We start from the raw sequence: 18,598 nt of genomic DNA, 5'->3' as shown, positions 1-18,598 counted from the left end.
TCATAGCGGTCCTTATAAGTGCTTATAACTCCTTCTAAAACATAAAGGCCCTTATACATGCTTACTTTTTCTTTAAAGCCCTTATTCATTTATTTATTTTTTTATGTTTATGTTTATTTTTTATTTTTATTTTTATTTTTTTATTTTTTATTATTTATTTATTTATTTATTTTTTTCTTTAAATGAACGTGCATTTTTCTCCGCACCGAAGCGGAAACTAAATAAACAACATTTCTTTCTTAGATGGAACTTCAGATGGTGAATCATATTCCCGGAAATAGCTTATCCCCTTTTTCTGCATTAACGTAACCTTTGGTACTGGCGAGAGTACAGACAAGTGCACGTCGTTCTATTGTCAAAGAATTGCGAAAGCGGTAGAAAATTCCGGTACATTTAGATTCTTTTCTCCCACCCAAAAATACTACACACATTTGAATTTCTGTCAAGATTTTAATAATTTGCATTCTCTTCCGCGTGGTCAGTTCATATTTATCTTTATTATGTTCGTTATGCTTATATTATGAGCATATGTATGAATATTTATAATAATATAGTTGCAGTAACTGCTGAAGTATAGATTAACTTCCAAAAATGGGTAAGTGTGTTTTAACACAGATTAGCTTTCTAAGGAATAATATTCGGAATGGCTTAAAGGGAAAGTAATCGAATAGTCATAATAATTTTTTTTTTCCTCCAAAACATTATACAGTATGGAGGTTGGGAGGTTCTCCCCTTTCTCCGCAAAATCGCGAATATTGAAACCATTACAGTTCGCTGCAAAACAAGCAACTTTTTTTTTTCCCTCGCTCTCCAATCTGGATTGAATAGAATTAAAAGTTCTGCGGTCTACCAACCCAAGCGAAGAATGATTCTATTCCAGAAATTTAACGCAGTCTGTTCAAAATTAGAATGAAAAATCCCCAGATTAGTAAGTCTCTTTCTTTTCCTTTATTTAAATCTTTATTCACCAAATACCGACAGCTGTTGGTTCTGATTGCGAAATATCACGTAAGAAAGAATTACGACCCACATACTGCACAATAATGGTTGCAATATTTTGCAGAGATAATTAATTTTGATGTTCAGTGAGATTTGTTTATGAACACTTAAAAGAGTTTTACTATTTAGCTGAAAAATCTAAAGAACGGCTACAATCTCTTCTAGCTCAACTCTCCGAAATTTTCGGTAGTTTTCGAGTATGCAGGTTAGTTAAACTTTTACTGTTAAAGTATGACTGCATGAAGAAATTTCCCGTCTTCTGATTTCAGAAATTTTCCTCTTTTTACTTCCTTGTACGAAGTAAAAAGGAAGTATTGTAATCACGAAAAGTTTCAGGCAGCATATTTCAACGAAAATATCCATTTTGCCGCTATTGAATGCAATTTAACGATGTTTTTGCGTGATATCTGTACGTAAGGACAGAATAAAGTACTCTTTTCCTCCAAAAAAATTATAAAACTGCTTTAAAATTAATTCTGAAGAGAATTTTTTGTGGCGTCTGTACGAACGTATGTACGTACGTACGTACGTATCTCACATAACTCAAAAACGAGTAGCCTCAGAGCGTTGAAATTTTGTATATAGGACTGCTATCATGTAGATGTGCACCTCATATTTTGGTTGCAATCGGCCGCACCAAACGTGTATAAATATATTTATATATATATATACACTCTATTACCCGGCTCAGTGATCTCAGTTTCTTTACTCATATATGTTTATAAATTGTACATTTTTTGCTTTAAAAATGGTTGAATTATGTTGCTTTTATCTTCCGGTTAAGGATTTTATGCCTTTAGTAAATCTGTGTGCAATATTTTTAGAATTATCAGCAATTTTAAAGTTCTTAATTTGATGTTTACATTTGAAACAGGATTTGTTGCCAATCTAGAAAAAATTAGCTTCGCAACAACAAAGATAACGCATTCATTTATTATTGCCAATTAAATCATGCTTAATTCTTTCTGGAATTTTTTCGAGGAAATAAGTGTTTGAAATTTACTTCGTAATTTTTAAAATAGATATTTTGAGTTTTTATGTATTTTTGCCTTCTCGCGAAGTGAGAACTGAATTAATTAAATGAGAAATACTCAATCGTCTGTGAAAAACTGTTTCTTTTTTGTTTTGTTTGCTTAATTTCTTTTGTACATAGTTCTTAATTTCTTTTGTACATAGTATTTGAATAGAACATGTGGCAACGATTAGATAATTCTTTAAATGATATATATTTTGTGCATTCTGAGTTATAATATGAACGAAATATAATACTGTTAAGTAAACCTAGCGCCAGAGTGTCGCTATGGTAAACCAAGTGAATTTTAGAGAATGCATTTATTCTATTGTGGTTTGTGTGCTGTCGGCGAAGTAGGTTTAATTCAATCTAATAAGTTTAAATAAAATGCAAAAAAAAATGCGTATAATTTAATATTCCGTATAAGGAAGTCATGTGGTGTACACATCAGATTTTTTACTTAAATTACTTTGCTTGCAATATCTGTTAAAAGAAAACTGTTATACAATAAAATTTTATAAAAATGTTCAGAATTTTGACTTAAGTTAAATTATTTAAATATTAATATGAGTGGGAAAATAAATTGTATTTATTATTACCTGCCAAGTGATTATAATAAATATGGCTTATTATTTATTTTCTCTATTTTGAACTAAAGTGTCATCATTAAATCTTGTAATATAGTTTAGTTCTGGAATTTTTTTTCCCCTCATTGTAAACTAGTTCTGTAAATTGAACTTTTATTTAAAATTTAAAAAAAAAAAAAAAATATTGTTTTCTGTGGCTGAGGTAATGCTCATTCTCTCTTAATAAATACTGCATTTCTCATATTTTAAATTACAAGTCTAATTTTTCTTTTAAGGTTATGCAGTTGTGTATAATGTAATTAGACAGGTGCTTAATTTTTTTCTTAAAATGTTCTTGAAAAGTGCTTGTAGGTGCTTGTTTTTTTAACTAAAATGTGGCTACGAACGCTGTTACAACATTGACTACTGGCTTTTTAAAATGCTCCAAATTTGTATAATTGCATGAAAAGTGGCATCTGTTGGTTGAAATTAGAACTGTTAACTTTTATTAGAGACTTATTTTCCCCATGAGCGATATAATATATATATACCAAGGTTCAGTGAAATAAATTTACCAGAATGAGCTTTTTGTAGGTCTAAATAGGGTAACTTTAACTATAGCCACCTTGTTCTGAAAAATAAATGATTTCAGTTTGCCAAGTGTATTATTTATTCCATTCCTGTATGTCAAAGACCTAAACATAGCATAAATTTGTTATGGCAGTACTCATTCTCTGTGATTTAGGTGAGGTGATCAATAACAAATTGACATGTAACCGGCGAGTAAACTAAGTTTGGCAACTACAAGTATTCTCGTATATGGCAGCAAATATGTTAAGTAACTAAAAATGGATTACTCATGCTTTTATTGTAAAACCTCCTCCTGCTATTTCTCTAGTCATTGTTTTCCTACTTTTATCGTTTGCTGTTCTTGGTCCTGAACAAGGCTCTATGTAAATAAAATTATTTACTGCCACATAGTTTATACATTTAATTATAATATTGATGCTTTAACTATTATGTTCTCTTAGCAACATTTACTGCACTAGATTGTTTGAAGTGAAACATATTATTAGTTAATTGTGTTACCTTCATTCGGCACTGTAAATATAACTATACAGCAGTGCAGTAACATTTTGCTTATAGCATTCAGTTCTACATCTGCATGATTAGTGTCATTTCTGAATGTTTATTTCATTGCAAGTTGCAGTAAATTTATTTCTTTTAATTTTCATTAGTTTACTTCTGTTCATTTTAAGAAGTTTTAGGGTTAGTTTTCACTTTGGACCATACAAGGAGTTCGGAAGAAACATTAAAAGGATAAAAATAAACAAGAAATGATGCAAAACTTTATCAGGATTTATGAAGCTTTACATAAATTTAAAGCATTTCAAAGAAGTGGAAATGATGTAAATCATAAAAACGTTATAAATGTTAAAAATCTATTTTCAGTTGAGGAAAAATTCAGTTACTAAGTTAAGGGCAGTGTACAACTTTTTTGTTAAAAAGTAATTTTTAATATAGTGTACTCATATTTAAGATAATAAATGTATTTATAGTGTTACAGTTTCAGTGCTTAAATATTTTTCTGCATTTATCATTTTTCTCTCCTTCCCATTAAATGGTGGTATACTGAGGTTATACTGTATGCTATTTTTGTTCCTGAATGTAAGAAGTACTGTTTATATTTTATGTTTCTGAATATATTTCATATTAAGAACTTGTGCATTTACACTAAATTCCTCTTGAGTTAATTAAATACTTGGCATAATTAAGGCAATCAGTAAATGATGTGATATTGTTGCTCTGAGTTTTACACACTTTCATGATGTATAACTAGAGTTTTTATATTTTGAATAAAATCAAATATCTACCTTAATGCTTAAAAAAAAAAAAAAAAAAAAAAATTAGATTAAAAATCATTTATTTTAGCTTGTTAATATTTTGGTAAGTAAGATCAAAGTGCTCTATTTTAAAATTAATATATTTATTGATCTGCTGTCATGTGTTAAAAATGCTTAAAATGGCTTTTTGGATAAGTGTATCTGTATGTGTAAAACATTCATACTGTGAAAGATTCCTCATTTCTTTTAAATTCTCAAAAGATATAGTTTTTGTAATATATTATTATACTCTCGAAATAATTTTTAAATGTCAAATTAATTTTTAAATAATATAATAGGTATTTATAGTCCTGTCAAACCAGCAGTGAGTGCTATTCCACAGCCTCAAACACCTACCAGCAATATATTGTCTCAACAGCTGTCTGCTACTGGCGTTACAACTTCTACATCTGACATAATTTATTCTGGAAAGCACAATGGCCTGTATTTGTATTTCTCCAGAATAATTAGGTAATGTCCAGTTGTATTAAAGTGTATTATACTATTTATATTTATTTAATTTATAACTTATTATAATACCCTCATTCTTTAAAATTTTTATTTGCTTTTTAAAATATCAAGCTGAACTTCTGATTCGTTAATGTATTTTAATATAAAATATATAAATTATGTGATTTGCAGGCCTTTATGGAACAAAAAGGTTGTTTCTGAGACCTCTGGCATGTTTGAAGACATTAAAATTAACTTTGTGAGTAAATTTGACTTTGTAAAAGTAATGACAATATATAAAAAAGTTTTGAAATATGCATTTATATTGTATATATTTTAAATTGAATTCAACTGCTGGCAATTGACTTGCTAAATTTTTTAGAGTTTTGAATACTTTCAACAGTGATATTGCTAAAGATATTATTAGGTTAAATTTACTGTAATGTGTCATCACTGTTGTTTTCATCTTAAATTCTTGAATTCCTTATTCTTCCTCTATATGTAAAACAAACATCAATATAACAATTCTTTAGTATCAAAATTGGAATGAATAAGAAGCTGTTTTTGTTGCATGCGGGTTCAATGTTTTGTTTCATTTTACATAGAAGTAATAAAAAATGCATAATTTGTTACAAATTCATCCAGATCTAGTGATCTTTCTGAGGAAAGTCATAGGTAATGTCATACAATGCCTTACCTCCAATGGAGCTCACCTGAGTGATGCTATCTTCAAAATGTTGCTTAAAAAATAAATACTTTAATGTTTTTTGCAGCTATTTACTGAATTATTATTTAGTTTTCAAATCAAGTTTTTATTTTCAAGTCATTAATTATCTAATTCTTTCTGTCCGCCAATGTATTAGCCAGACTTAACTTCAAGAGAAATTTGAAAGATTTATTGTGGCATGCAAGTTACATTTGATATCAATGGTATGAATACTTTTCCCTAGAGATTGAATGCTTTGCAGAAATAATTAATTTCACCTAGGGTTTAAATACACCACACAGATGCTGAGAAAAGTATACTTTGCTATAGAAATGGATTATTTTTTAAAATTAAAATATACATGGTTCAGCTAAATATCTACTATTGTTTCTTATAATCTGATCAACAAAGCTTTTCATTGCAAGGTGTGTGTGTGTGTGTATATATATATAATAATTAATTTTCTCTATATGATATATTAAAAGCAAGGAAAAGCCGGAACACTGTTAATGTGTAATAGCTATATACGATAGATCATAGATACATATTGAAGAGGAAGAAATCTGATTGCGTAGCATGCTAATATGTCGAGTTTGTACTGTCTAAAAAACTTGGCAGTCGAGGCAGTTTTAATTCCATTTTTATTTGCAATTGATATTTGTGGCCACAGTTCACTTGGCACTCTAACTATGCCTATTCAAGAACATTTACATTTTTAATATTATTGCAATAGGAAGCAGCATAGTGAAATTACGTCCAAGCAGAGCAGAGAGAGAAGCTGAAGTACGTAGTTATGGAAGATGGAAGCACATGAAGAGAAAGGCTTTGGTTTGAGATCAGTGTGCATTGCGCAGGCCACGCAAAATAGAAATATCTAGAAATGACGCAGTTGAGAGAAGTTATTATGATTTTTAGAACCGAGAGAGAGAATTAAAGAGTTTCTATTAGCTTAAATTATAATTTTGATTCATACATTTTTTTTATCTTACACACATATATATATAATAAATAAATAAAATTTTATGATAAAAAATTATAAAATTTTTAATAAAAAAAAATATTAAGAAAATAGTCTCTGATGACAGTTGTAATTAAACAGTAAGTTTCTGCCAGCAGGTTTATAGCAAACATATATATCTTAAATAGAGTACAACACATCACCAACCACTACCTTCTGTCCTAAATATGACAACCCTATTACATTCTATTAGAGTACATTTTAAGCCATTTTGTTTCAAATTTTGCAAACAAGTAAATTAATTTTAATTTCCTTTCTGGCTCTGATTTGTGCCTAAATTTGTATTTAAATACCTACCTTTGATTTTGTGTATAAATCTAAAAGAATATAAAATACTTTACCTTTTGATTTTTTCGTATAAATCTAATAGAATGTATAAATTTGTATTTAAGGACCTAACTTTTGATTTTGCATTTAGATCTAAGTGACTATATTGTTTTCAAATTTCTTCTTCTTTTGTATATATTTCAATTATTTTATATTAAGTTTTACAGTTCTTAATAGTTTTTTTATTGTTTTTACAATACTATGAGAGCATCAGGGAATGTTTTTTTTAAAGTGAGGAGGATCTTTGTTAATTCAGTTTTTAATGAGTACCTTAAATTAAGAAAATCTTTCTCATTTTTATTTTAGGATTTGTTTATGACACGTTTTTCGACTTAAGCAGAGTAATTATTTTTCTGATGTTTCAGTTTTGTTAGTAACTTATGCTTTAACTCCAGGAAAATAACTAATTTGAACCTTACTAAAAAAAAGACGAAACACTCTCACTTAATTTGGTTATTGTTAATTGATAGTGGATTGGTTTGTTTCCCTCAACAAGACAATTATTAATCTACAGTCAATAACAGTAGGTTCCTTTTCAGTGCTTTAAATTTTACTTTTTAATTTTACTATTTAGAAATTTTCCAATTTAAAATAATATTTCTATACAGCTTTTTAATTTTCATCTAAATAACTTATACTTAAAACACTGACTCAAGTTTATTCCAATAATTCATCGCATTAATTAAATTTATGCTTCTTGAAGATGATATATAAAAAACATTTTATAATATATACATGTATGTATATATAAAAAACATTTTATAATATATACATGTATGTATATATAAAATAATGAATTGACTAAATATTAAAATATTGATTTATTTAACATTTATTATTTCTTTGTGAAAATTACTAAAAAAAGAAGTACCGTAAAGAAGTACTGTAATTTCTGGAAGAAAGGCCACATCAGCATATATGGCGCACTCGAGAAAAATGGTGAGAAAAAAATTTAAGTTACACGGAAATGCCGCAATAGATTAAATCGTCATGGACTGTATAGACGCAAAATCTTGACTTATGTCCTGATATATGACATATTGGTTAAGAAAAATGCATGGCATGAAATTATAACTCAAAAATAAATTAAAGGTAAGAAATGTTGAAAATATATTTACGTTCACGAATATACTTATATTTACCCACTAAAGAAGTCCATATTTGTAATACTTGTACTGCATTATAAAAAATGTTGCAACAACGAAATATTAATTTTGGATGACAAAAAGAAAACTAAATTTTATTTACAAAGGAATTACAACAAACTGTACATCAATTGAAGCCATCAAAATCTGATTCTTCACTATCTGAATTAAAAACATTTAGTAAATCCTGATCTAAGTCTTCCAGATTGTCACATTCATTCTCTTGGTTTACAGTCTCTTTATCTGAGGATATAATTTCAGCTTCTTTGAACGCTGCTTTTACTGACGATGTTTTCACTGATTTCCACGCATTTTGTACCCACTTTGCAACTTCTTCATAAGATGCTCTACGCATTTTGCCGCTTTTGGTATACGTATGCAGAGTTGCCAACTCTCCCGATTTAGGCGGGATACTCCCGATTTTCGACCGATCAATCGCCAACCCGATTTACAATATATTTCTCCCGATTTTTTCTTATTTTTAAAATTTCTCACGATTTTTATGGAACTTGGCTTAATACTTTGTTATATGAACAAAAGTGATTTTGGACCTCTGAAAGCAATTGAATTTTCTCTAGATTATATCTAAAACAAAACCTTAAGAATCAGATAACTTCTGCTTTGTGAGTGAGAGCATTATACGTATCCCAGAAACGTCGTTCTCCAGTTCTCCAATGGGCATCGAACTCCACAGCGTGTCAGCTGGCATATATTAGCCAATGAGGACAAGGCAAAGAATGTGTATTGTTAAGAAGGAAAGCTTCGCAGTAGCAGGAGTGGCTCCCTCCGAACGAAAAGGGACACAACTGAGCATGCGTGAAATATCTGTCGCCAAAAAGCGCCAAAGCTCGAAGCTGATGTCGAAGTTCAACAGGTTCGACGGTCACGTTTATCAAGAGTTTCTGTGTGACTCCATTTTTTTTCCAACATATTGACAGATATAAAATCAGACCACAAACTGCGATATGGATAATACAAGTTCAACTAGTAAAGCAAAAAAGCGTGAAAATTCGAGTTTAAATTATCGCGAAAAATCAAAGAACGATTCATCTTAACCCTTATTCCTCAATTTTCCTGTACACGTAGCGGAGGTGGAAAATCTCGGCCAGGTACATCACAAAGGGCAAAATTCTCGCCAACAGGTTCCGTCGCCAAATCCCTTGGCGAATAGTCCCTTTTCTTTGTAGCGGCGTAGAAGACAAACTGGTTTACATTACGTCTATGGAGCCTTTCCTTCTTTACATGTCCAAGCTGTTATTTGGATGTTCTTTAGTTATTTTGTTCAGTTTGTGCTGAGTTGTGTGAGTGCACGTGCCTTCGGGAAATAGTTTTAGAAATTATCATCTTTTGTTATGTCTGCGAGAATTAAATACTCGTGTACGTTTCAAAAATCGTACAGTTGACTTTCCTTCCATTATTTCCTCAAGGAAATGTAATAAATTTGCGATGTGCACCGCCTGTCGTTGCGATTTTTCGAATTCGCAATGTGGAAGGGCGGATGTTCTCAAACATGTGCGAACACAAAAACACAAGGATAACATGAGTTGTTTTTTAAAAAAACGAAAACAAAGGACCAAAAAGTTATTAATGCAGAATGTCTGTTCTCTGCCTTTTTACTGGAGCACAACCTGTCACTGAATGCATCGGATCATGCTGCAGCTTTATTTAGAAAAATGTTTCCCAATAGTGAAATTGCTAAGAAATACTCAAGTGCAAGAACAAAAACAGGTGCAATTGTTAAAGAAATGGGTTTGAAAAATAAATCTTCAGTTATTGATTGCACAAAACAGCTCCGTTCTGCCTCTCTACGGATGGAAGCAATAATAACGATTCAAAACTGTATCCAATTGTTGTTTCTTTTTTTAATCCAGATTCTTCAGAAATTGAGTGCAGTTTACTTTCTGTCCCCATTTTAGAAGGACATTTGACAGGCTTTAATATACCACAGTTAATTATTAAACTTTAAAAGAAAATGCAGGCCCTCTGGATAATTGTTTAGCACTTGGTGCCGATAATGCACCAGTATTGGTAGGCTTGAAGACTGGTGTTGCAAGCATCTTAAGAAAGGAAAATTCAGATTTGCAGATTATGAGGTGCACCTGTCACCTCTTAAATTTAGCAGCTGAAAAAGGGGCAGCTTCTTTACCAATAAATGTGGATGGACACATTGTTGATATTTATTATTATCTTGAAAGGAGTTCTAAAAGGAAGGAAAAATTGAAACAGTTCCAATGGCTGCATAACAGCAGTTTACAATTAGAAAACTTGAATGAAGTTATAAAATCAGCTAGGATTGACACCCAGTGGAGTTTAATTGGAAAACTGAAAGGTGCTGATGGAATTTTAAAATATAGTAAACTGTCTAGAATTGTGTTGGCCGTCTTGACAGTTCCCCATAGTGGTGCAGAGTGTGAGAGGATTTTCAGTGTTGTTGCGTAAACGAGGACTAAATTTAGATCTAATATTAGTGATGACACATCAGAAAACTTTTCTTAGCGAAAGCAGGTCTACGTGGCAATTGCAGTGAACAAAATTAGGAAGTTTCTTTTCTAAACTAAAATTCCCTCCCCCCTTTTTCCCCCCTTAAACGATGCAAGTAATAAAAATGTTTTTTTATGCATAAGGTATTTTTGTGTTGCTTGCATTTAAGAATTAGTTACTATTTAAAGTTACTTCATTATTAAAAACCATATTTTTATCGCTTAAAAAGTCTTTTTAACATTGTGAAAAATCTGATTTCTTAAAAAAATCTGATTTTTGAGTGTCATAGGTTGGCAAGTATGCGTATGCAACCCTTCACTCATCCAACACTCCCACTGCTTTCGGACTTCAGCTTTGAAAGATTTATTACCTGACAAATCTAATGGTTGTAAGATTTTTTTCAAATCGCCAGGAAATATTGCTACGGTTGTAGACAGTTTTTAACATCTTGTTTTCACTGACTCAAGTAAATGAGCATGCATGGAATCCATTATCAATAATCCTTTTGGTTGGAAAAAAGATCCCTACGACACTGCCAAACGTTTTGTAGCTACTCATGCATGATTGTTTCGTACAATCATCCATTCTCGTTTTCAGAAATAATTACGTCATTAAAAAACTTTCCTTACCAAATCATCAGTGACAACAGAAGGCCGACAGCTCCGAGCCTCGGCGTGGACATTTGTTCGACCTGTATAAAACATTCTTACCCACTTTCTCACCATTCCATCACTTATTGCGTATTCACCGTAAACTTCTGTCACTTGACGATGAATTTCGGCCAGTTTAACATTCTTCGCATTCAAAAATTTAATCACGGCACGAATCTCACAGTCAGCGGGAGAACTAATTGTCTTAAACATTTTGAATGTGCACAGCAAACTGAAAACACAACATAGAGCAACCAAAATGGCGACAAGTCAGTGAACAAGAAAGACTAGTGCGCATGCGCAGACGCCTACCGATCGCGCAGACGCTGCGATGGCGCTAGAATGAAACTGTACTTAGTTTCCGAATACGCTACGTGTATTGAAAGTATATTTAAGAAATAATATATTTCCTTTTGTGTTGGCATTATACTTGGCAGTGATTTACAGATTTCAGCTAACTGATTTGTTGTTCAGATAAGCCTTAAGTATATATGGGAATTTTTTTATTCAAAATGCAGATAAGCCTTAAACATATGTAAAAAATAGATGTATGTTTTATAAATAACTAAACTAATGTAATTCTGGCTCAACTTCCTCAGGGCACAATAGAAGTAAGAGAAAATTTAGTGAACCACTTATCTCTACTCGCCAGCCAAATAAGATACATCACCAATAGTGTATAATGAATGCTAATTAGCTTTATGATGATAGACGTGAATTTTGAAGGTTTCGGATATTGCAAACAAAAAGCAGAATTTTCCAGTTAATGAAATTTGTAAAGAAATGTGGAGAATTGTTAATAAATAAGTGATATAACAGAAGTTTTCCATTGGGATGACAGTGCCTCAATCATCAATAAATGTATGGATGGCAAAATCTGTAGTATGGTTTTAAATCGAGAAAATATTGCTACCAGTAGTGAAGAAGAAAGTGACAGAGAAATTGTTAAGAATGAAAATTTTCAATTGACAATTTAGTAGGTATTCCTAATAAGGCAATTACAGGACTTGAACAGTGGAACTTTGTAACTGAACTAGAAATTATGTCTATCTATAGAATAAAAGAGAAATAGGGCAAAAATGAAGCTATTTCAGCAACTTATATTGAAAGAAAAATTTAATAAAGCAAACAAATAAATGCTGAACCTTTTTCTTTTGAAATTTTGATTCCATAAACGTCATAAATGCTTCATTATTTCTAAACTAATAGTTCATATTTTCAGTTTTATATTTCGTACATATCAGCTTAGCAGATTTAAACTGTTGAAGTAATATCCAGAAAATTCGCAAACCCAGAATCGGCAAAATTCCAATGATTCCAGATCTCATACTTTGTACAACATATAAATGAATCTTTCTAAGGCATTAATGGGGGATTAATCTGGCAATTTTTTGTTTGGTCTTTTTTATATTTTAAATTTTAAATGATTGTCCTTTTTTTTTCCCTCTATTTAAGAATGATGTAGCTACTTTATTTTATTTGTATAAATACATTTCAAATTATTTTTTAAAGCAGATATTTTTTTTCCCTTGAACAGCTGGTTAGTAATGTTACTTCGGAGGAATTGTCTGTATTTCTGCAGTATCTTTTATCTTTAAAACAATTTCTTCAAAATAACAGTCAAGCATTTTTGAATCCGTCGCTTACAAGGTAAGTTGCTATATTTCATGTATTTAAAAGAATGTTTATACCCAAAAATGCAATGATATAACATTATCCAACATTTAGATTTTTCATAAACACATAAATGTAATTAATAAATTAGTATTTATTAAATCCTTAAATATATAGCATTTAGATAATATGCAGTTTAAAATAATTTTTTTAACATTAATAACATATCAAATTCATAATAACATACAGTACTCAAGATTTTTTGTGCTTAACAAAGTACATTTTGCATACTGTATAGCTATATATTTTACAGTGCATTAATTGCTTATATTGGAATACATAGTCTTGAAACATTTGAATGCTGAGGTTTGGAGGCCCTAGCTTGATCAGATTATTATAAACTTCAAAATATGTCAACATGAATAATTAGAAACAGAAGCATACAATAGAATTATAAAATGGCACTAAGAAAATGCTCCATGGACCTCTCGAATATGCGCAAAGTGTACTGACCACTACGCCACAAAGGCATACTAAGAAGGTGGGAGATATATCTTATATACCCCCCTTTTAAGGGGCAACTGGGATTTAGTGAACCCAATCGCCAAATCCTGGTGGTGGAGAATCATCATCCACCACCTTTTTTTAAGTTCGGGCACCATTGTAGAGACATTAGTGGTTTTTTAGTCCAAAGGGGCTTTGTCCCTGAAGGACTATTGTTTTCGTTTTGCGATTTTGCCTTGAATCACTATAAATGTCCTTTTAACTTTTCAAACTGTTGCCACCAAATGTTAGTCTCCTGCATCCTGCATTATATTTGTTGAAGAAATTAAATAATGAAAAATTTGCATAAATGTATATATATATTTCTCACATTGTGAGAAAACAATGGTACATAGTGCCATCGAATTTTGAATAATGTAATCCTCCTATGAATATGGGCATGTGGAAGACCAAATTTGAAATTTAGAATTTGTTTTATTATCGGTTTCATATTTTGTAAAACTTTAACAAATTTTTGAGTAACAAACTCAACGGTTTAAAAGCGAGGAATGGCAACACTATACGGGGGGCGGAAGGGGGAACCTTCTATCTCCAGCGGGCGCAGAACTGTGTATCGGAAATTTTAAAGATATGCTCACTTTAAAATCATTTTGCGACATTGCTATTGCTACTGAACTGAATTTTATGGTTTAAGTGCAAGGAACATGATATTTAATAAATAAAGGTAACACACAAAATGTTAAAAGAATGCCCCCTTGGACGTAAATCTGAAACCTTTCAGGTTTTTTTTTTTTTTTTAAATTCTATTTATTTATTTATTTATGGTCATTGAAAGGAGACTTAAAAAAAGAGCAATTCCCTTGCCAGGACTCGAACCACGGACCTCTCGAATACACGCTGAGCACTACACCACGAAGGAATGCTAAGAAGGTGGGAGAAATACCGTATAATGTTGCCAAAAAATATTTATGCAGCAACCCTGGTATGCACATAGCGCATATCTGTTATGGCCAGTGTGGAATGCCTAAGTTATACGATGCCAAGTTTGAGCAGTTTTCTGGTTATTTTTAAGTGAAATCTGGTACTTTTGTATGGGGAGGGGAAAGAAAGAGAGAGAAGGATTTCTTGAAATAGGCTATATTTTATTACAAGTGTGTGTTTGTTAAAAAATGAATGTTTGTTAATATTTCTTGCTTTTTTAGTTTAATGATCAATTGCTGTTGCATGGTATTAGTGTGCCACATTTTGAAAATGGCTGTTACTTTTTCCGCATTAGTTTAGCAAAAGATTAGTCAACAATGGGTTCATGAATGCAATTTAAAGTCAACAGTCAGTTCGCAAGTTTTCGGCAAATGAACCGTAAACACTGATTTTATTCTGTGAAAACAAGAATATGTGGTGATTTATGATTTTATGGTTGAAATTTTTATTTTCCTAAATAAAAAGAAAATAATGCAATTTCGACAAGATTTTCTTAATTCTGTTTCAAATTACAAGAAGTAATAATTTGTTTTCTAAAAAATAACTTTCGTTTAAAACAGTTCACTGATGCTCTTTTGTTTATTAAATATTATTGACTTGTTCATTTATTAATAAATTTGCGCATGTGGATAAATCTGAGAGTTCAATATTGTTTTTAATTAGAAGTCCCCATACATTTCTTTTGTAGTTAATTTCAATTACTGTAGTAGAAATAAAAAGATTGTTGTTTCCTGTGGTGATCTGGTAGTTGTGTAGTATCTCCTTTAAGATTATTAAATGGTAGACAAAATTTACATGAAAGCACCTATGGAAAATTTTATTATTTATCATAAAAAAAGTTTATGAAAATAATTGCTGACAAAAATTTAAATTGTGAGATATTGTGCTGTGAATTGTTTCAAGAAGAAATTTTTTTGATGTATTAAGAATACCTGGGAAAATTTCTTTTAAAATAATTCTTAGAAATTTCAAAATCAAATAATATTTTGAATTCATGGTGTTAATTGGGAAATCTGAAAAAGAAATATCTTGGCCATGGTATTTCAAAAAATAACTTTTTTCTATTAAATCGGGAATTCCCAACGAGGGGGGGGGGAATTTCATAGTTTCAAGCGGGAAATGCAGTTAGCCTTTTATCTAGCTGTTAGACATTTAGTTTTAGTTAATGAATATAAAAGGTTTATTTTAGTCAAATTTTGGTATTTACCAACATTTTCTATACTTTTACTCTTTAATTTTTGAAACATGTAAGTAAATAGTCTAAATAATTCAAGTTTTAATAAGGAGGGAGATGATCTTCTAGCAGTGGTAAAAGGGGTACATGGGTCCAAAAAAGTTGAAAACCACTGTATTAAATGATTCCTTTATTCTGTATTTAACATGTCAATGCATTTCATTTAATAGTAAAAAAAAAAAAAAAAATAGTTCATTATAGTTTTATTCCAACTCATCTGTTATTATAATTCTTTGTAGATTTGCTATAGTATTTTATTTTGTTAATTTCTTTTTTTAGTTTAACTAAAAATATTGGAAGTTCAAGATTGCTTTCAAAAAGTGTTCAGAATTCTCCTGCTGATCCTTCTTCAGTTTCCCAGTACCAAATGAAAACTAATAGTAAGTTTTTGGAAATATTCCAATATATTCAAAAAAATTGCACTTGATATTTTTTGCTCAAATGATGTATTTGTATAATGAATTTCTTTAACTGCAAATTTCCTGTCCTTCGTATATTTCTTCTTAAAAACCAGAAACAATTGAATTCCTAAATTGGTATACTGTATGTCTATTGCTATTAAAATCTGAATTATTGGATAAAAAATAATTCTACCTTTAGCATATATTTACCACATATTTTTAAATGTAAGCCAATCCATGTATAAGCCGAGAGGACATTTTATCTTGAAGAATTTACTCAAAATTCAAAACCCATATACAAGATGTAATGCTGGGGGGCAATATTGTAATGCTCAAACATGTTGCCATGAGGGCAAAAATATTGCCAAGCAAGTAAAACAGTGGAATATTTTTCAGTTAAATTGCTGTTAAGTAAAATACCAGATGCCAAGGATGACAGTTTTAACTCTGGTAATTCTGTCTGAAACTTACACAGTTTTTCTATTCATTATTATTATTATTATTATTTTGTATGGTATCTGTGGTATCTATGCTAGTCTTATTTCCTTTGCCATTATATTTTTTATCTGAAAGATTAGTGGGAAGAGAAATTCTTATATGGCAAATTTTAAACTACAGGTAATCACATTTGCTGAAAATTTTAACGACAGTATGCCTTCTGGGCATTTGTACATGAATGAAAAACAAATTTAAAAGTGGAAGAAAAACTGTCTTGAATTAACAGAGATGCCCCTCCCCCCCAAAAAAGTAATACATAGTCTTCAAACTATGTTTCATGCTCTTGAGGACAAACCTCACTGCATGGATTCAAGAATCATGATAAGTAGTTTTATTGTAACCCATACAGCTATTCAAATCAGGTTGTTGAACATGATGAAACTACCTAAATTTGTTCAAAGCGAGCCAGTCAGTGGATTTCATTGCCTCCGTAGGATCATTTTATGAGTTAGCCAGGTAATAGCAGGAGGACTGACATCTATGCTCCAGCCACTAGATTTTTGCTTAAATAAGCCATTGAAGGATATTCTTAGATCCATTAAGTGGATGGGGATAAGAGACAAAACCATAATGGAAAACAGACATTTTGAAAAATGTTGTGCACTGAATGAAAGACGTGCAATTGAAAATTTTATCTGAAGTAATAGTTCAAGAATTTAATAATTCCAGCTGCATCAGTAATTGTATGAATGGCAGCAAGGGCAATTTTGTGTTTGAAGAGGACATTAATTCTAATATGAAAAATGTTGAAAATGATGATGATATGCATTCAGATATGGGCAAAAGAGAATTTTACAAACTATTTAGAAACTCAGCTTCTGACATGTACTTCGAAGCATCTATATAATTTATTTTTTTCCTCTTTTCTTTTTGCATAAAAGTTGCTTTCAAAACACCCAAAAAGTAAGTTAAAAGATCAAAGTAATTTTCTTTTCCCATTGTAATTTTTATGTGCTAATTATTTAAGGTATTCCGTTATTGATTCTGGTGTTCATTTTGGTACTTTTCCATTAGGAGGGCACAAATTTCACCAACATGAGATTTTTTGTTTTTGTTTGTTTTGTTTTATCAATGATGCGACAAGGAAACAACTGTTGGAATGACAGAGTTATTTTATTTTAAAAAGCAAACTTCCTCTTTATTGCTGTTCACTTTTGAATCACATTAACTGGTAATTTGCCATTAAAAATAGGTAAGCTGAATCCAAGTTAGCTATTTAGGTTAAGAATATTTTTCTCTGTATAAGATGATACCTATCTACTAAATATATTTTGAATATATATCAAATGTATTCAAATTGTTTGTAAAACTGGAATTCTCATCTGTATAAACTGTGTAGATGATTCAGAAGCCTTTCAGGAATGCTGCAATGAGTACAGTATGAATAAATACATGGTACAGACAATCCAGAGGTAACTGTGGGTATGTTGAAAGTTATCTGCATTTTCAAATTCTAGTAATGAGCAAAATTCTAGAAAAATATCAAATACATACGGGCTGCAATCAACAAAAATTGCTGATTGGCAGTCCAATAACTAGAAGATGAACTGAGATTCCAAAATCTAAAGTGGGTGAAATTTTGACAAAAGTTCTTGACATAAAACACATTTTGAAAAATTCATTTCATGACTACTGTTACATCGTGCAGCAGTTGCTAATTAATTTTTCAGGCTGCTAAATATTTCCTCAAAATAGTGAAAGCCAGAGGTGAAAAGTTGTTGTCTGTTATCTGAAAACGAAGTCTAGGTTTGCCCCCTTGGAAATCCGAGGATTCACTGTATCCAAAGAAGTTTCTGAAAAAATTTCAGTCAAAAACATGTTGACTTTGTATTTTGTTTTGGAAAGCATTACATGTCATGAGTATGCTCCTCCAAATCAAACAGTTGTTGAGGAATTGATGTTCTTCAGTTGTGTTCTGAGCAGCTTCTTGACAACAATGCAGCCATTCATCACACGAGATTATGCTCTTTGGCAAAACATGAGATTATGCAACTGATTTAGCCACATTACAACCCAGATTTGTTACTCTGCGATTTATGTCTATTTCCAAAACTTTAAAATGGAAGAGAATTATAGATCATTCATTGGTTAGATTCAGGCTGACATGCTGTGCCAGTGTCTTGTGATTC

At 30.8% G+C, this 18,598-nt stretch overlaps 1 protein-coding gene across 2 annotated transcripts in view; it reads left to right on the top strand.

The window, feature by feature from the left end:
* Positions 1 to 18,598, top strand: part of Nup154 (nuclear pore complex protein Nup154) — a 206,138-nt gene that overhangs the window by 119,077 nt on the left and 68,463 nt on the right. For both annotated transcript variants that reach the window (XM_085820338.1, XM_085820337.1), the window contains exons 19-22: positions 4,760 to 4,931; positions 5,103 to 5,169; positions 12,775 to 12,887; positions 15,850 to 15,950. In XM_085820338.1, coding sequence (XP_085676464.1) covers positions 4,760 to 4,931; positions 5,103 to 5,169; positions 12,775 to 12,887; positions 15,850 to 15,950 — 453 coding nt within the window. The remainder of the gene's footprint in view (positions 1 to 4,759; positions 4,932 to 5,102; positions 5,170 to 12,774; positions 12,888 to 15,849; positions 15,951 to 18,598) is intronic.

Source organism: Stegodyphus dumicola, chromosome 7 (genome assembly GCF_044657685.1).
Source record: "Stegodyphus dumicola isolate Sdum_Otavi_A_Nest chromosome 7, ASM4465768v1".
NCBI classification, from domain to species: domain Eukaryota; kingdom Metazoa; phylum Arthropoda; class Arachnida; order Araneae; family Eresidae; genus Stegodyphus; species Stegodyphus dumicola.
The sequence above is the reverse complement of the archived record's forward strand: the minus strand, read 5'-3'. Positions and strand labels throughout refer to the sequence as shown.